Source organism: Peromyscus leucopus, chromosome 8b, assembly GCF_004664715.2.
Source record: "Peromyscus leucopus breed LL Stock chromosome 8b, UCI_PerLeu_2.1, whole genome shotgun sequence".
Classification (NCBI taxonomy): Eukaryota; Metazoa; Chordata; class Mammalia; order Rodentia; family Cricetidae; genus Peromyscus; species Peromyscus leucopus.
In genome coordinates this window covers 32,717,346-32,737,269 of record NC_051086.1, presented here as the reverse complement: position 1 = coordinate 32,737,269, position 19,924 = coordinate 32,717,346, and the positions used below count along the sequence as shown (strand labels likewise).

The 19,924-nt window shown below is 36.2% G+C and overlaps 1 protein-coding gene across 3 annotated transcripts in view; it reads left to right on the top strand.

Moving 5' to 3' along the window:
- The window catches only part of Cnot6 (CCR4-NOT transcription complex subunit 6), a 43,662-nt gene extending 24,643 nt beyond the window's left edge, over positions 1-19,019 (top strand). The window contains exons 2-12 of one of the 3 annotated variants that reach the window (XM_037201482.1): positions 2,796-2,800; positions 2,889-2,982; positions 5,980-6,065; positions 7,358-7,462; positions 7,556-7,624; positions 8,897-9,054; positions 9,961-10,115; positions 10,831-10,985; positions 12,038-12,268; positions 14,074-14,276; positions 15,065-19,019. In XM_037201482.1, the coding sequence (XP_037057377.1) occupies positions 2,969-2,982; positions 5,980-6,065; positions 7,358-7,462; positions 7,556-7,624; positions 8,897-9,054; positions 9,961-10,115; positions 10,831-10,985; positions 12,038-12,268; positions 14,074-14,276; positions 15,065-15,277 (1,389 nt within the window). In that variant the 5' untranslated portion in view covers positions 2,796-2,800; positions 2,889-2,968 and the 3' untranslated portion in view covers positions 15,278-19,019. Of the gene's footprint in view, positions 1-2,795; positions 2,983-5,979; positions 6,066-7,357; positions 7,463-7,555; positions 7,625-8,896; positions 9,055-9,960; positions 10,116-10,830; positions 10,986-12,037; positions 12,269-14,073; positions 14,277-15,064 lie in introns of all 3 variants that reach the window. The other 2 variants (XM_028854987.2, XM_028854988.2) reach the window with 2 other exon arrangements.
- Positions 19,020-19,924: the final 905 nt, after the last annotated feature.

Sequence of the window (19,924 nt, the reverse complement as noted above, 5' to 3'; positions counted from 1 at the left end):
TCTTCTGTAATCTTTTTTTTTTTTTTTTTTTTTTTTTTTTTTTTGGTTTTTCAAGACAGGGTTTCTCTGTGTAGTTTTGCGCCTTTCCTGGAACTCACTTAAGTATATACCTAAGAGTTAACTGGCTGCTCATATATTAACTCGATATTGAACTTTCTAAGGAACTGCCATGCTAATTAAGTGTCTGGACCATTTTACATTTCCACTAGCAGCACAAAAGATTTTTTGTTTGTTTTGTGTTTCTAGGCAGGGTTTCTCTGTGTAGACCTGGCTGTTCTAGAACTTGCTCTAGACCAGGCTGGCCTCAAACTCAGAGATCCAACTGCCTCTAGCTCCTGAGTACTGGAATTAAAGGTGTGTGCTACCACCACCCCTGAAGCTCAGAATATTTTAATTTTAATGAATCGAAATTTGTTTTGATTGTACTTTTACAGTATCATTGTCTAATCCATGGCCATGCAGATTTTCAGTTTTGTGTGCTTCCCCACACACTGGGGATTAAATTCAGGGCTTCATGCATATTTGACAGGTACCTTATCACTGAGCTACATTCTCAATTTTTGCATGCTTTTGAGTTTTGTATATGATGTGAAGTAAGGGTCTGGCTTTTTTTTTTTTAACTTATAGAATTTTTGTGTATGACATTGTATCTGTGCCCAAGAAGGCCAGAAAAGGACATCATATTTTCTGAGACTAGAGCTTTTGATGGTTCTGAGCGACCTTGTGGGTGCTAGGAATTTAACCCAGGTCCTCTGGAAGAGCAGCCAGTGCTCTTAACCACTAAGCCACCTCGCCAGCACCCCATCCTCATTCTTTCATATATGGCTATCCAGTTACACTCTTCCATTGTTTCTTAATTTTTTTTTCCTGTCTCCTGCATCTCTATTTGGGGGCTCCAGTTACATATGCATTCCACTGTTAAAAGTTGTGCCAGATATTTCTGAAGTGCTGTTTTTTCAGAGAGAGAGAGAGAGAGAAAATGAATGTATGTATTTAGGTTTTTCTTGCCCTGCCTTCAAATACAGTAATTTTCTTCAGTGTCTAATCTGCTGTTAATTTCATCCCCCCCAATTCTGAATAATGATGTCAGTAATCTTATTGCTCCCTTTTGTAGTTTTGATTGAATTTTCTTCATAGATTTTTTTTTTTTTACTTTCCTGTTTGTTTATATGCTTTGTAATTTTTTTCATTGGTGCCAGAAACTGAAAGCTTTTCTTTTTGGGGTGATGCATGTTTGAGTATTCTTCCAACTAACCTTGGGCATTGTTGTTATGTGCAGTGAAGTTACTGGAAAGCAGTTTGACTCTTTTGAGGCTTTGCCTTAAGCTTTTCTAGGTGAGACCAGAGCAGTTATTAGTCTGAAGTTGAATTTTGATCATATGCCTTCTAAGTTGAAAGGATTTTGTTCTCCCACCAGTAGCTGGGAACAGTGTGGCCTTGGCCATTTGGGAGTTTCCTTCTCTGGCTCAGGCAGTTTTTCACATTTAGTGTTAATACCCAAGATCTTCTTCATACCCAAGATCACTTTGTTTCTCTGTACTGTTCCTTGAATTCTGACCACCACAGTGTCAGTGCTGTTGTCTCTAGAGCTCAGGAGATTACTCTGCTCTAGTTGTGATTGCCCCACCCTCCTGTTTTGCAAATTCTGCCCAGGAAATACACTGAGACAACTGTAGAAGCCACCTGTTTGTTTCCCATTCTTCCTGGGTTGGTGTCTGGTACATTGGTTTCGGGTAGGATAACAAATTGAGGCTTTATTAGCCTACCTTAATTAGAAGGTCTCAAGGTAGTCAGTTCTCAAAGGTTGGTGTATTTTCACTACATCTGTCTGTTTCATTCTCTCTCAAATTAATTCTGAAACATTATGGAGAAAGTTTTTTTATGGATTGTAGAAACTATTGACCTTGTAATCAAGAAATGCAGTATTAAATCAAGTAGATTTAATACTGCATTGAAAGGGTGATGTAGTTTTAGTTACTAAGTACTGTGTCTGTTGCTTGACTTAGTATCTGAAATGTTTCTGGGCATTAACAATACAGATTTTCTTTCTTCTCGTTTGTTTTTGGTTTTTTTTTTTTTTTTTTGGTTTTTCAAGACAGGGTTTCTCTGTGTAGTGTTTTTGTTTTTTGAGATGAGATCTCACTGTGTATACTAGGCTGGCCTGGAACTCCCAGAGGTATGCTTGCCTTTGACTCTCTAGTGTTAGAATTAAAGGCTTACACCACCACACCTGGCTTTACTGCCTAGAAGGCCCCACATGACAGATTCTGTCCTTTTATAGGATGCAGTTATCACTTGGAATTTGTCCCTAATCTCAACTAATTTGAGAATACCTTAGTTTTTTTTTTTAAGGCAGAATTCCTATTTTCTAGTTTATAGAATAAACAGTTTTTCAATTATTATTTGATTTTTGTCTTACATAAACTTATCTTTCACAGTATCCAGAATCTGGATTTAGCATTGCTTTGAATTATTCATATTTTCGTTTATCGTAGCTGAGATCATTTAAAGGATAATTTCTTTCCAGTGTGCTCTTAAAATGAAGATAGTCTCTAGTATTGATGTTTCACTCTAAAAATTTAAATTTTAGTTTCATTCTAATTGGAGTTAATTATTTAGTGCATGTAGTGAATTGTTCTAAAATAGATAAAATCTTCCTTGTTAAGCCTTCTTAAACTTTTTTTAAATAGTAATTTAAATACCTAATTAAAACATCTGAATTGTATTTCATACATGGACCAAATTTTGGAGATCACTATATAATCCTTTCCTTTTTTTTTTTTTCTGTCTTGCAGGCAAAGTAAGGAGCCTAAGCGCATCTTTGTGGTCACTAACTCACTTGACAGCTTTGCATCTGAGTGACAATTCATTGTCCTGTATCCCTTCAGAAATTGCCAAGCTTCACAATCTGTTATATCTGGACCTGTCCCATAACCAAATCCAGAGTTTACCGGCAGAACTCGGAAACATGGTATCACTCAGGTATGCAGACTCAGTATTGGACAATGCAGACTCAGTAACGGACATTTAGGTTCCCCCAAAACAAAAGCAGCATATATCTTGTTAGGAAATAATGACATTTTATATTTAAAGAAAAGAATCATCATAACTGTGTCTTTTATTGAAAGCTTTTTGGTAAGAATTGAATGTCCAATAATAAAAATTAAGTAGGTCCATTGCTTAGGTTTTTTGTTGTTATTGTTAATTGTTTTTTCTAAGACAGGGTTTCTAGTGTATTTCTAACTGTCCTCACTCTGTAGACCAGGCTGGCCTCAGACTCAGAGATCCACTTTTCTCTTTTCCTAGTGCTTTAAAGTGAGGGATTAAAGGTGTACACGACTACTTCTTGACATTACTTAGTTTTTTATTGCTGTGCTTTGTGTTATGCATTTTATTTTTGAACCAAAAATTTTTTTAACATAATTCTTTATTGGTTCTTTGGAAATTTCACACCATGCATCCCAATTCCACTGACTTCCCAGTCCCTCCATATCCACCCCTCAACCCTGTAGCATGCTCTCCCAAAAGACCCCCCCCCAAATTAATTAAAAACAACAACAACAAAAATCCCCACCTCCCTCCTCTCTTTCCAGCACCTCTCCATTCATCCTAGTGGCGTTGTCCAGTCAGCCTCACCCACAAAATGTTCATTGCCATGAGTCAGTGATCTGAACCAAAAAATCTTAAACACTGTAAAGCACTGGGTTATTTGATGTACTTGCCTGTGGCCAGCAGTTGGTGCCATGCCAACATCCTTAATGACACTAGTCCTCTACTAGTGTTATTAACACTGTTGCCCATAGTAGGAAAGCCTTGGCATGAACAAAGCTAGAATTAGTTACTGTGCTTAAAAGCCTTGTAGTCTCATGGATAGAATTTGTAGCGATGCTGCTCCTTTGGGAATCTTACTTCGGCATTTGTAAATTATGTGATCTTGGACAGGTTTAAGGGCCTAAGGTCAGAGGTTAGAGATGTTGGGTGATGAGGAGTAAAAAACAGCTAACTCAGCTGTTTGAAACCTGGGACTTATGCAGGGACACTTGGCTCAATCTGGGAGGAGGGACTGGACCTGCCTGGACTGAGTCTATCAGGTCGATCTCAGTCCTTGGGGGAGACCTTGCTCTGGAGGAGGTGGGAATGGGGGGCGGGCTGGAGGAAGGGAAGGGGGAGAACAAGGGAATCTGTGGCTGTTATGTAGAACTGAATAGTATTATAAAATAAAATAAAAATTAAAAAAAAAATGACAGGATATCAGAACTGGAAAAAACAAAAAACAAAAAAAACAGCTAACTCTTCCCAGCTTTAATTTCTCAGCAAATCATAATTGCTGGGTGTTTTGTTTGTTTGTTTTTGTTTTTTTTTTTTAACCTTTGAAGGTCTACATACCTACAAAGCTGAACCCAGCGTACCTGCTCTTGCACAGTGGTTTCCATGGCTTTTCTGCTATCTTCTAGTGTAAGAACTAAAGACCTTATGGATGTTTCTTTGTCTTTATCACTCTTATGCAAGCCTTTTTTTTTTTTTTGGCTTAGTTATTAAGTATTTACTATGACTATTTTTAATCCTTGGAAACAAACTGGTGTAGAGAACCTTTTACTCCATATAATGTGTTTGGAAATAAGTAGGAACCAGTTATTCGGATCTTTTTTTTTTTTTTTTTTCCAGTTCTCAGAAGCAACCAAAATTTTTATTTAAAGTAACAGAATAGTAGAAGTCATTCTTTTCATCTAAAATCTGGTTAGTAAAACTTAATGCAGGAACTTGACAGTGTCTCCATTTGGCGTTGGAGTTTGGTTGCCTTTTTTCTTTAAAGATTCTTATGATGTTTGTATTGTGGTTATAAAAAACATTAAACTTTTGTTTATATAATTTTTACTTTTAAACTGAAATTTTTGTAAATTTGGATAACTATTAAAGGTTTGCAACTTTGCAACCATCATTAAGTTCATTAAACAGTCCTCATGGTAGCTGCATGTTAACTTCTTTTCTTATTGCTGTAACCAAATGCTTGAGCAGAAACAACTTAAAGGAGAAGCTATTTCATTTGACTGATGGTTTGAGGGGATGCAGTCCCATCATGATGGGAAAGACATGGTAGCAGAAATGCACAGCAGCTGATCACATTGCATCCACCATCAGGAAGTGAAGTTGAGACATCCCTAGCCCTGTGTGGTGGTACTATCCATATTGAGGCTGGGTCCTCCTCAGTTTAACCTCTCTGGAAGTACCCTCACAGGTGCACCTTTGAGATCTGTCTCATGGGCTGTTTAATCCTTTCTGCTATCTTAAGCACGTATAGTAGAGCACACATGTGCCAGACTAGCACTGCTTTGCTACTTGCAAACTATGTTTCTAGCCTATAGAGGTAAGTATTTGAGTTGAGAGTAATTTTATGTATCCATGGATTTAACAACTTTTAAAAATTGAAGCTTGTTTGGGCTGTAGAGATTGTTCAGAGGTTAAGAGCACTGGCTGTTCTTCCAGAGGTCCTGAGTTCAATTCCCAGCAACCACATGGTGGCTCACAACCATCTGTAGTGAGATTTGGTGCCCTCTTCTGGCATGTAGGCATGCATGCAGGCAGAGCACTGCATACATAATAAATAAATAAATAAATAAATAAATAAATAAATAAATAAATAAATAAATAAATCACTGCATACATAAAAATAAATGAATGAATAAATAAATAATTTTTTTTAAGTGAAGCTTGTATCATACTTTGTTCTTGTTTCTTCTTTCTTAGGTTTTTTGTTTTTTGTTTGTTTTTTTCTCTGTATATTACCAAAGGTTTGGTCTGTGGTAGTTTTGTTTAACTACATAGGAAGGCCAAGGCTAGGTAATGGAATATAATGCATAAAACTTTGTCATTTTTAGGTACATACTTTCCTAGAAATAACATTGTTGATTAAGAAATAACATTGCTGTTAAGGTTAAGATTACTATGTCTTCTGACTTCCTGGAAATTTTATATCAACAGGGAGCTCCATTTAAATTACAACCAGTTACGAGTTCTACCTTTTGAGCTGGGAAAACTGTTTCGGTTGCAGACTTTAAGCCTGAAAGGTAAGATTTCTTTTTTTTTCTTTACAGTTTCAAAAGAGCTGTAAGAGTTCTTACTAGGGGATGCTTTGGCAGGCAGTGCTGTTACCTCATGCTCTGTTGCTGTAGCTCTGCTGTAGTAGTTCTCTGTTCCTGTGACTATTCATTCACCTCCAGGCTGGCTGGCTTTGTATTCTTAGCTACTCTTGACCTTCTGTTTCTTAGCTTCTGTCTTGATGATACATTACTTACACCATGCTTTCTCATCATGTCATAAATAGCTTTTCCCTTACATTCTAATCAGTGCAGCTTCCCATAAAGTAAGAAAGAAAATTTTTCCAGTAAATAGAAATTTTTGATTTGGTCCTGGTACAAAAAATTATGCTTTTGAGCGTTTCTTTTTTAAAAAGTTGATTTATGGATACTTAATTAGTGTTGGAAGTGGAGAAGAGAGCACAAATAATGTAGTAGGACCCATTGTGAAATGTGGTAAGTCAAAAGGAGTCAGAGTCATATTTTTACAGTGTGTCAAGACATGGGCATGTTTTATAATGTAATTGGTTCTTCACCAGTCTGGGCAGGTGTGGACAGGCTGTCTCCTAAAGGAAGACTTCTGAATAAAGTCTCTAAGAGTTGCATTCATATTTCTAAAAGATAGTTACAGAATCAGGTATATAGTCTTATATGTCTCTTTGGTATATCATAAAAACTGTTCAAGAAGTAAATAAATAAAAATACAAACTTGTATATATATGTAGTTTTTAGCAGCCATCAACTTTGCAGAAGGTTCAAGTCCATTTCGTGTCAGAGAAAGCTGCTGTTGTATATCCTTCCAGTTCACAGTTGATACAGACTACTTCTATATTAACATTAACCCATTAATCATCTTTTTGAGGCTGGAGAGATAGATGATTTAGCGGTTAGGAGCACTGGCTGCTCTTTCAGAAGACCCGGGTTCAATTTCCAGCACCTACATGGTGGTTTACAACCATCTGTAACTCCAGTTTCAGGGGATCCTGCTCCTTTCTTCTGGCCTCCAAAGGCATAGGCATGCCCATGATGCACAGACATACATACAGGCAAAACACCCATACCCATAAAACAAATAAGTCTTTAAAAAAAGAAAATTAAAAACTACAAATTTTTTTATATAAAAATTTCAAAAGTAATATTTTTATTTTGGTAAATTTTTAGCAACTGTAATGTAACAGTGTTGTAATATGCTAATTTTTGTGGTAGTAGGTGATTATTTTGATAAATTTTTCTAAGTTTGAGACACTGTATTATCTTAATTTACCTACTTAAAATTTCCTCAGGAAATCCACTTACCCAAGATATATTGAACCTCTGTCTGGAGCCAGATGGAACAAGAAGGCTACTGAATTACTTGCTCGATAATTTGTCAGGTACTGCAAAAAGAAGTAAGTGACTGTTGGTTTAGACTTTTATTAGGAAGATGTGTAAGAATATCACTTAATTATTATTATTTTTTTTATATATATATGTATACCCAGTTTCAACAGAACAACCACCTCCAAGATCTTGGATCATGTTACAAGAACCAGACAGAACAAGGCCAACGGGTTGGTAGCCCTATTTTCTAACTATTAATGTGATCAGCTCTTGATAAATCTGAAAATATTGTTGTCATGATTCAGATTTTTGAACAACATTGAAGCAGTATTGTTACAGGTTGCTTTAGTTTGGGAAATAATGATAAAGATTTAATTCTGTAATGCATTGCTTCTCGGCTAGGAGTAGTTTTATCTCCAGGGGACATGTATCAATTTTGACAATTCTGATTGTTAAAAATGGGAGAAATACTGCAGCAACCTAGGGATTGAAGTCAGGGACACAGCTAAATAAATACCCTACAGCTCCTGGCCTAGTCAGCCCCTGCTAGCCCCACGGAATGTCGGTACTGCCACTGTTGAGTACCTGACCTGTTACATCAGATTCTCTGAACAAATACACTAAAATCTTTCCTCATTAGAGCTTTCCATGTGCTGATGTGTTCTAAAGGTACTTGATATTAGCAAAATTATAAGATAGCTTTCTTACTTGAGAGGAATTGAACTAGTGGCCTCTGATCTATTTTTAACATAAGTTTTATGAGAATCATTTAGTTCTCAGGGTATTTTTTAACAGGATTTGGCTGATGATGTACCTGTTTTCTGCATGAATTAACACAGGCTACCTTGTTTCATTTTACTTTGCCTTATTTTGCTTCATAGATAATTAAAATGTGCTGTGGGTTTTGTTGTAACCCTATGTCAATATAATCTACCATTGCCATTTTTCCTGTAGCTCAGACAATGTATTTTTTAGCAATAAAATATTTCTTAGTCTGTGTGTTTAAGACAGTGCTATTCTATAGATTATAATGAAAAACTTTTTTTGTGCTCCAGGAAACCAACAGTAACCTTTGCTTTGATGCAGTACTCAATATTTTAGTGTTCTGGAGCCATACTCACAGTCCATGTTCAAGTTAGTCTGTAGTTGCTCTATAAGAAAAAGAAAGTTGGGCAGCCTGTTAAGGAAACGGCACGTTGTTTCCACATCCTACATTAACAGTTGGTGGCATAGAAAAAATAAGGAGTCTTGGTTTATGGACTCCAGAACCTGTCTTTGTGCTTCTGTAGATACAAGCACACTGTATCCTAATTGGTTCATTTATCTGTCCTTCCAGTACTTATTTTTTTCTTTGTTTCCAAAGCTGGCATAGAGTAATAGCTTTTCAGTAACTATAAGTTGAGTGGTTGAAGTCAGACTTAACATAGTGAGGATTATTACTGAAATAATTATGGCTGTTGGTTTTTTTTCTGCCGTGTGTGAATCAGTTATCTTTCCTACAGCCTTGTTTTCTGTCATGTGCTATAATGTTCTTTGTGATAAATATGCGACCCGGCAGTTATACGGCTACTGTCCATCGTGGGCACTAAATTGGGACTACAGGAAAAAGGCCATTATTCAAGAAATCTTGAGCTGCAATGCTGATATTATAAGTCTTCAGGTAAGTCATGCAAAAGACTCTTTCAAATTGTGTGATCCTTCAAACCAGAACAAACCAAGAAGCAATTATACTAGAATATATTATGCTAATATATTTGAAATCGTAGTTTCAGCAGCTCTTAAAATTCTGCTCTTTTCTGGTTTAGGTGAATTCTGAGAACAGTAACTGTCTTGCTTTGCAACCCTGTGCTGTCAAATAAAGCAAAACGGGTTCAATTAGGCTTTAAAAATTGGCAGTATCTTTTCTTCTTCCTCTAGTGTCCCTGTGTACTGCATTGGAATTGGGTGGCAAAGTTACTAAAATTGTGGCATTATCTGGATGTAGTCTTATTTTTTTATACACAGATCCTTCATAAAAAATGGTTTTTTTTTTTTTTTTTCTTCTTCGAGACAGGGTTTCTCTGTGTAGCTTTGCGCCTTTCCTGGAACTCACTTGGTAGCCCAGGCTGGCCTCGAACTCACAGAGATCCGCCTGGCTCTGCCTCCCGAGTGCTGGGATTAAAGGCGTGCGCCACCACCGCCCGGCTTGTTTGTTTGTTTTAAGCACAACTCTCATAATAACTTACACAGTTTTGGTTAATTTGTTTCTCTTCATGGGTCTAGAATTAAAATATGTGACAGCTGTGATTCCTTCTTGTATGGTTCTTGTTCCATCAGTTCTAAGACAAATCTACATGTGTAGGTATACATGTCTTTCATTTGCACCTAAACTACAAAGAACTGACATTGACGACTGGTGCAGTAAAGTTTTCTGATTGGTTTTAGATAAATTATATTCTGAAGATACTCTGTTCTTTAATCTGTAGCTTGGGCTGTAGAAAAAAATATTTCAGGCTATATACACATGGGTTAATGTATTGGACAGATTTTTGTCTTTGAAGTAATTTTGCTGGTTATGATTTTTCAGGAGGTCGAAACAGAGCAGTATTACAGTTTTTTTCTGGTAGAACTGAAAGAACGTGGCTATAATGGATTCTTTAGTCCTAAGTCTAGAGCTAGGACAATGTCGGAACAAGAAAGAAAGCATGTTGATGGCTGTGCAATATTCTTCAAGACAGAAAAGTAAGCCTATCTGATTATTATTATTATTATTATTATTATTTGTAAAGAGATAATGTCTTCAGTATTTGCAGGGCGGGGTCAAGGATGTAGCAATTAATTGGTAAATAAGAGAATGAAGTGCTATGTTATTCAAGAAAACGCAACTATTTAAAGTTTAAAGGGTCTTGTTTTTGTTTGAAATAACTTGTTTTGTGGGCATGCTGAAAGTGCTGCAGTTTCTTTGAGTTGTCTTACTAGGGTTTTAATTTCAGCTGCTGATTGAAATATTATATAGGTAACATTTCCTCTAGAAAACCTATACTTTGGAAGATAATTGTTTAAAAATTATGAAATGAAATATTGCAGCACTAATGGTAAAGGTGATTGACTATACTATATTATGTTGTAAAGGTATTTCCAGTTTTGTTTTTTTGTTTGTTTTTTTGTAGCAAGAACAGACTAAAAACAACTTTAAGGTCTGGCGGTATATATCTGTGTTTAGGTTCAGGGGATATACATCAATGATAGGGAATTTGCCTAACATGCACAAGACCCTGAGTTCAAGCCTCAGTACCACAGAAACAAGCCAAGTTAGACTATAAACAACCTTAAATGAATTTAGGGAGCTTGGTACCATAAGATTGCCCATAGTATAATTGAACTGACTTTATTTGGTAGCGAAGTTTGGGAGAAACTAATGTCTTGTAATCCCAATTATGTGTGTGCTTTGTTTCAGATTTACTTTGGTTCAGAAACACACTGTTGAATTTAACCAGTTAGCAATGGCGAATTCAGAAGGGTCTGAAGCTATGCTGAACAGAGTCATGACGAAAGATAACATTGGAGTTGCAGTACTGCTAGAACTTCGAAAGGAATTGATTGAAATGTCATGTGAGTAAAATCGACAACCCCATTTCCCCCAAATTTAATAGTTCTGATTAGATGGCTTCAAAACAGATATATCTCACTGTGTGTTCAATGGTCTGGTCTAACACGTAGAGAAATTCAGTGAGTATTTTTCTTTTCTAAAATATCAAGACATCTTTTTTTTTTGTACTGCAAAGATAAAGAGAAATCATGGCCCAGAAAAGTTATTGTCTTGAGAAGGCATAAAGAAGCCGGGTGGTGGTGGTGGCACGCGTCTTTAATCCCAGCACTTGGGAGGCAGAGCCAGGTGAATCTCTATGAGTTCCACGCCATCCTGGTCTACAGAGCGAGATCTAGGATAGGCACCAAAACTACACAGAGAAACCCTGTCTCAATTCCCCCCCCCCCCAAAAAAAAAAAGGCATAAAGATAAAAAGATATTTTTCAGACATTGAGGTAAATAGTAAGTGAAATAAATGCTCAGGGATAAGAATTCTATATTGCTTCCATGATTTCTTGTCAGCAAGGGTGTTTGGTAAAGCTGACTTTTTATGTCAGTCTTCCTGACTGGTCTTGAGTGACAACTTTTTAAAAATTAAGAAAATACAAATAGTGACTTGGATGCTGAGAACTGAACTTCTATAACTTGTTGTGGAATTTGGGATATTTAATGTAAAGATAAAACTTAGTGACTGGGGATTGTGTCTCAGTGGTAGTACTTGTTGAGTATGCACAAAGCTGGGACTCAGTCTCTAATTCTGCAAAAACAAAACAAAAACCCCAAGAGCCAAAGAATTAATAACTGCTAAATACTATATGTCTAAGAGAATTTAGATTCAAATACGAGAGATGGATACCTTAAAAACAACTGTCCTGGGCTATCTCTGTCCAAGTAGGCTTTACTGCTGCTGGAACTATCAAATAGATTTAGAGATAGAATTCTTGGGATTCAGTGATTTGGTAGGAAATCACTAGATACATCTTAGATTCTTTTGAGAAATTTTACTTGCTTTCAGATGCTGTAAGAAGCTGTAGACTGATGCAGAGTTTGTCTGTTTTGTTTTTACCTAATATAGCTGGAAAACCACATCTGGGAACAGAAAAACAACTTATTCTTGTGGCTAATGCTCACATGCATTGGGACCCTGAATATTCGGATGTGAAGTTGGTACAAACTATGATGTTCCTCTCGGAAGTAAAGAATATTATTGATAAAGCCTCTCGGACCCTGAAATCCAGTGTATTGGGAGAATGTGGAACTATTCCGCTTGTGTTATGTGCAGATCTGAATTCTTTGCCAGACTCTGGTGAGAAAAGTAATATTTTATATGAATAGGTGCCTTTTGACTTTACAAGTTTTTCTTTGTTTTATTAAAATCTTAGTATAAGTGCACATATACTAAGCACTTTTACAAGTACATGGGTATCAAAGATCAACTTTATGGAGTTGATTCTCCCTTTCTACCATTACCTACCTGGGTTCTGAATATAGAACTCAGGTAATCAGGCTTTTAGGACAAGTCCCTTCACCTGCTGAGGCATCTCACCAGCCCTGTAATGTATGTTTTTATAATCCAGAATTTAGTCTAAAGGAAAATTCATTTTGTAGTGGCAGCTATGAACAGGGTTTACTTTTTTTTTTTAAGATGGTCAAGGGGGAAAGAGTGTAGAAACCTCGGGCGGTGATGGTAGATACTGCTCATTCTTTCTGTGTGTATCCCCTTCCCTGATTCTTCACCTTGCTTCTTTGAGGCTGGATCTTCGACTCAAGAACTCCTCTCTCCTGAATAGATAGAACCACAGGACACATGTCACCATACCCCCAGCTCCAGGCTGATAACTTAAAATAACTTGTTAGAAACACAGTTTTGTTTAGTTTTTTTTTTTTTTTTTTTTTTTTAAACCCTAAGACATTTGTAATCAGGCTCTAAAAAGCTGTTAAGATAACTTCTTTGGGATTCCAGCCTGTGATAAAATATGATCACAGTTAAATTTGACCAACAATATATTAGAGAATCCCAAATTTTGTTTCTTCTGGTAACTTTTATAAAAAGTACAAAGTATATTTGAGGTAGAAATTAAGACCTTTTTATCACACAGATGTGGTGATCATAAAAAAGCAATGCTCTTGATTTTTGTCATGTAGAAAGATTTAGAAAGCCTGATCTTAAATACTTTTCTGTGGATAATATAGAGAATCAACCAGATCCCTTTCAGTAGCAAAGTAGACCATCCACATGTGTTCTAGCTCTTTGATTGTACTCTTATCACACAGTGCTTTTGGACTATGTGTGTGACTGTACACCACCATGTTGATAGTTGATGAATTTGATACTACATTATTGATATCACAGTAGATAGAGCCATGAAGAAGAAACTTAAAATTTGTTTTCAGGGCAACAAAAAGTCCCTGAGATAGCTAATTCTTTAGCCCCAGGCCATCACGCTGTCTGGGGATCCATCACTGCTGCTGAACAGCTGAGGATTCTCTGACAACTTCTCCACATCTGTTCTGCCCTCTAGCTGCAAAGTATCGGAGGGATGGGGAGGATTTCTAATAGCATTGTGGGGAAATGTCTAATCTTGCTAAGTAATATAATAAAAATTAAAATATGTTTGTAGAGCCTACCTTATGGTTAAGAATTTAAGAAATAGTTAAGTTGCTCTCTCACTTGATGGCATTCTGTTCCATAGTTTGGTAGTATGATAAGATAATGCATAAAACCCAAAAGAGGGTTGCATAGCCCTGTAGATAATTTGGGATATGAAGAAACCTGCATACTATTTTGATTGATTGTGATAAATCTTTTTTAAAAAGTGGAAATAATCTGAAGTTTAGCAGGCATATTCTAGCCATCTGTTTGTATAACCTTTGAAGGATTTGAGAAGACACATCTATTTGTCAGGTAGTTTTAAACAAACAAAAATGTAAAATATTTGGGTGCTGTAATTACATAAAAATTAATTTGGGCCAATTATGACTAATTAAGAAAAATATTTTAGAGAATTTAAGAACTTGTGTGGCTTTTTGAACTATTACATGCTCTTTTAAAATTATATTGTTTGTTGTATAGTATGCTTGACAAATACAAATGCATTTCTGTCTCTTCAGGTGTTGTAGAGTACTTGAGCACTGGTGGAGTAGAAACAAATCATAAAGACTTTAAGGAACTGAGATACAATGAAAGTCTTACAAACTTTAGCTGTAATGGGAAGAATGGTATGACCAATGGAAGGATCACTCATGGTTTCAAGTTAAAGAGTGCCTATGAGAATGGCCTGATGCCTTACACGAATTACACATTTGATTTCAAGGTATGTCTTGAGATTGATAAGCTTTCAAAACCTTATTTTTATTAGTAGGTCTTGTAAACTTCTTAAGTCTTAAATACCAGTGTGTGTTCTCTGGCTGGAACTGAGTAGCCTTTAACTTACTGGCCGAAGTGGTCATTGCTCTTCCTTCCATAGACAACTACATGATTGCTGTTAGTTTTTCTAGATAACCTAGCAGAGTGTAAAGATATGTTTCATTTGACTCTGTAAAGGTGCATTGCTGTTTCACTTTGCCTGCCTATGTCATCTGATTGGTCTAATAAAAAGCTGAACAACCAATAGCTAGGTAGAGGAGGGATTGGCAGGGCTGGCAGAGAGAACAGTAGGAGGGGGAATATAGGTTCAAGGGAGAAGAAAAGAGAGGGAGAGCCAGGGGCCAGCCAGGAAAGCAGGAAGAATGGGACATACAGAATGAAAGAAAGGTAAAAAGTCCCGAGGCAAAACATAGATAAAGAGAAACAGGTTACATTAAGTTATAAGAGCTAGCTAGAAATGAGCACAAGCTAAGGCCGAGCATTCAGAGGTAATAAGCCTCCATGTCATGATTTGGGGGCTGGCAATCTGAGAAAACCTGCTGCAACTGGTTGATTCTGCTGGGTTTGAATTGGGTGGGGTTGTTTGTTTTCTGTTTTTCTTAATGTGGCGCTGGGGGTTACACATACTGTTTTTGTCAAGCTAGCAAATTGCTTCTAAGGATATATCTTGAAAACACTTGTGATTTTCTTGTTTTCTTGCTTAGGCCATAATCCTTTTTGTTTTTGTTGTTTCAGGGTATAATTGACTACATCTTCTATTCTAAACCTCAGCTGAACACGTTAGCCATCCTGGGACCTCTGGACCACCATTGGCTAGTTGAAAATAATATCAGCGGCTGCCCACATCCACTTATTCCCTCCGACCACTTCTCACTTTTTGCACAATTGGAGCTCTTACTGCCTCTCCTGCCACAAGTTAATGGCATTCACCTTCCTGGCAGGAGGTAGTCAAGTACTTTCAGAGGACCTCAGATTTCCTTGTAAACTCAAGAAAACCTGAATATAGGGGAGTGAGTGTGGCCACTAGGGATTTTTCCTCAATGATCATTTGATTTTTCAGTCTGATTATTTGATAAAGGATATAGTATGAAAGCCAGGTGCTAGCAACAGACAAATTCTGAGCCCAGTATGCTTTATATACTGCTAGACAGGGACTGGTGTGTTTACACCTATCTTTTAATTTGTTACCAGTAATTTTCCTGTTTCTTCTCTCCAATGTATTTGTCATGCCTTGAAATAGGAAGATGTGTGAGCAGTGTACTGTTTGCACAGAAATCACAGCACTGTTTTCTGAGGCCAGTAGTCACATCAGAGACCACTCTTCCAGACTTTACTCCTCTTTTTTTTTCAGACTTCTTTGTAAAATGTAGAATTTGAATTTAGCCTTTATGGTTGTATATGATCCGCAGAAGACCTGATTTATGAAATTTTGTACTAAATAGAAAAAAACAAATTTGAAAACAATTGTAAGCTAAGGGTTTTTTGTTTTGTTTTGTTTTGTTTTTTTTTTACCCTGTGTCCTGTGTTCTGAAGGCCAGCTGGTAACAAAGTTGCAACAGACTTTCTCTGCAGTGATTTGCACTGTTGGGGTTTTGTTAGCCCTTTTGTACTACTTTGTTTTTAAATTGAGAACATTACTCTTTAAATGTAAGTTTGCTTAGACCTTGGGATATTTTCTTGGACCAGAGGCAACTTATGTATGAATTCCTGAATTTCTATGGAAACTTTCTACCAGGACAGATAAGCTGATCTATAAGCATTTATGGAATATGATAGTTGACATATGTACATTCTGGTATTTTTAAATCTTTAACTTTTTAAGTTAAAAAATTACAGCTGTTTAGGTACAGCTTCTAAGTCCTTTCTGAGACATTTTCTTTTCTGTCTCCACTGTGCCTGCCTAAATTTGTTCTCACCAAGCACTGCCTGTGCATGCAGAGAAAATCTGTGCATCTTTTATATTTTTTAAAAACTAACATTTGTGAGACTTTTATGAAAATGCTTTTGTATGAGCTGTGGCTTTTCCTCGTTGTGAAGCGTTGGATAGCACATTCTGGAACACGTTCTTGGGTCCTTGGGTCTTTGCTCACAGACCCAAGCACTGCTTCTTGGTGCCATTGCACCCAGAGTACCACTATCATGTGTATTCCTTATTTTCTTAGGTTTTTTAAAAAATCATTCCTTTTTTAAAAGAAGAGTAATTTTCTGTTTATGAAGCAGTATAAATTAGATTCATTTTCCAAACAGGTTCCCTAAGACAATTGTTCGGATCATTTTTAAAGTGACTAAGGAATTTTAGTATGTCAACCAAGATGAAAGTTATACTGTACCCTATATTTTGCCCATAGTGCCATTAGTAGTTTAGAAATTAAAGTCACCTTTAACTTTACAAAGTTAACTTGTATATGTTCTGTTCTCAGTCGTTGGTTCTCTCAAAATCAGATGAATTCAGAGGGAACCTGTCTGGCTGCTTTTGTTTCAACTGCAGGCAGTGGAGCAGAAGGACGCCGCGTGGCACTAGAATGAACTGTTGAAGTAGTAACAGTTTTATACAGAGACTGAGCCATTTTGGATGACTCAAAATTTTATGAGAAAACATTTAATTGCTTATGCTGTTTTTAAGAGGAAATAAAATTACATACTGTTTAAATAAATGAATTTTTTTTTTTTTAAAGAAATTCTGTAAAAGGTCTTGATCTTGAATCTGTCTTGGACCTTGTTTTTCCTTTCAGGTTTTTGTTTTGTTTTGTTTGTGTTTAATCTTAATTATGAAGGTGGGTTTGTTTGTTTGTTTGTTTGTGGGTTTTCTCTTTGTTCAAGTTATGTTGGCACCAAACGCGTCCAGTTTGTAATCAACACTGGTGTAGAACCAGTACATAACTTCTAATGGCTTTTTGTTTCTTCTCTGTATGTCTGTCTCTCTGTCTTGTAAAGTGTGAATATAAGATGTGTTTGACTTGATTTTCATAAACACTGTGTTGGTAGTGTGCATCATGACAATTTCCGGTGAGGAGGAACTGGAGCTGGTTGGACTGATGGGACTGAGGAAGCCACTTTCCCTGTGACCTGCTTAGAGAACCACACAGGTCCAGAGAGCGTGGGGTGAGGAGCCGAGAGGAGCACTTACTCATTTTTGCATTTGTTAGTGGAAGATGTATTCTTTCCATGGATGCTGGAACTAGAGTGCACTTGTTAGATGCTAAAGGTTTGAGCTTTACACAAAAACGTTTCATCTGTATTCATTACTGTCTACAATATATTTGCATTTGAGGGCAGCATAGTAAAATATAATTGCCTATTATGTCTTGAAGTACTTGTTTTGCCACTTTTGGGCATAATGCATTCTGTGGGTCATTTGGACATCTCCACCTTGTTTAGATATCACTGATAAGTTGACCGAGAGTGTAGATTTACAAGTATAACCTTCAAAAGAAAAATATTTTGAATCTATAGAGAATAAATGTTCACACCAAAATAGACTGATACTTTTGTTAAGCAAGGTTTTATGTTTTAAATGCTTTGTGTCCAAAATAACTTCCAAGAACCTATACTCCTTAAAATGCATAAAACTAGTCTGTTTTCATAATGTAGATTATTTTTGAAAAATTCTGTAATAAATATATGTAATGTTTTGCTATAATGTAATTTCAGTGTTCTTGCTGATAAATACATCTTAGTGTTTTACAAAATGTTTGGAATATGTTTCCTGTTCTAAAGATGAGAAGATTGGAGGCACTCAAATCCTTGTAAAACTTTTGAAGCACAGTTTACAGTATTGGTAAATTATTTATGCTTTGAGAATTTAAATGTTCATTGAAATTAATTTATGGCATAGTATAAATTGAAGTTGTAGAAGTAAATTGTTGCTGCAACTTTAATAATCCCAGAACACAGGCAGAAGAACATCTCCAAGAAATTTGTTTTTGTTTGTACTTTGATTTGATTTGGTGACAACCAGGAAAGCTTATTTTGTATTAGCACTTTGAAACCTAAAGACATAATTAAATTGGGTAGAATGCACTTCTAAATCTTTAAATTATAGTTGAAACCTCTAAGATTCCATTTTCCAATAACATTCATGGTTTAGAGTTCCACTTTTTCACTATTTAAACTACAGAACTCATTTCCATCATGACTTTTAAGTTTGGTGGTCATGTCATAGGACAAAGCCAACCCAGGCAATACAATTAGGAGTTTGTCTTGGGATGAGTCAGTCACAATATCCAGTACAGGTGTTGCAGATAATTCGGAGGACATAAGCAGGTGTCCTCCAACCGTAAGCAGTATTTTAAGATGTTCTCTTTGTTCCTTTTGGTTACATAAACCTTAAAAACTGGTATGTTGATGTAGTGTCTAAAATAGAGTAGTCTTTATCCACAGTACATTATATTGTGTAATGCACTGGACTAACTCTTGTTTACCATTCATGTAACAAAACCCAGCACACTATCTGCACTAAGCTCAAGAATGTCACATCTGTGTAGGCAGCTCTTTGATAAGGGTGATTGAGAAGCTGAATTTACACCATATAGACTGGTGGTAACAAGGGCTTTTATTGTTCTTTTCAGTGGAATCTTCTTGGTCAAATTGTAACTAGCTAGTATTATATTTATATACAGGGTCTCTTTTCCTTACCGATGTATTTTCCTACTCATAGCCAACCAATAAATTCAATATCTGTTTCAAATATTTTAAAAGTGTAATTTGTACAGCTGTAGCACTGAGGCTTCAAAGCAGGTATTAATCAGGAGACTGCGCATTACAGTTCAGAGTCCTCTGGGGCAGGTTATAGCTTACCATTACAGGGGAGGAGTGAGTGGGGACAGTGAAATGGTGGGAACACCTTTTCTCATTGGCTGTGTTCTTCTCTGTGACACTGACCTTTGCCAAAGTTCAGTTTTATATTTAGGTTACAGGTGGTCCTTTTGCATTTAGGGTTGTTGTTATTATCATATACCTCATGATATAAAATAAAATGGGCTCATGTTATGGAAGGACATTGATGCATATTTTAAATAAACACTTCAGTACAGTAGTAGATATTGTGTTGGGGTTATAATATTTATTAAAGATCTTATTGTTACATCTCTAAATTTTACTGCATGTATAACCTGTAAACAATTTGATTTCCCAAGTTTTCATATGTGGGCTTAGAGTTTAAAAACAAAACATTGATTTACTTTTCAGAAATTACACAATTCTATTTCCATACTTAAGAGGCTTGAGGCAAGACAATCATGGGTTCTAGTCTTCCATCTTAAAAAAAGATGAAGTAAGAAGTACTTCCATAAACTTTATGTACATGCTGAAAAAAATGTTTAAAATCAGAAGACTGAAGAGAAACCATTAGGATCTTAGAGTAAGCATATGCCGCATAAACCTGATGTCTAATATTTGCTAAAATAAGTGTAAAAGTTAAGTATATTTTATTCATTCTAATCAGTGGGCTTTTTGGGGGGGAGGGGGACAATTACTAAAATATGACCTGAAAATACTGTATAACGGTTTCAGCTTTTAGGTAGCAGTGTTAATGTATGTCCAAGATTCAGATTTAAATTGATTTTAAGATAAGCTGTTAGAAATACTCCAGAGACT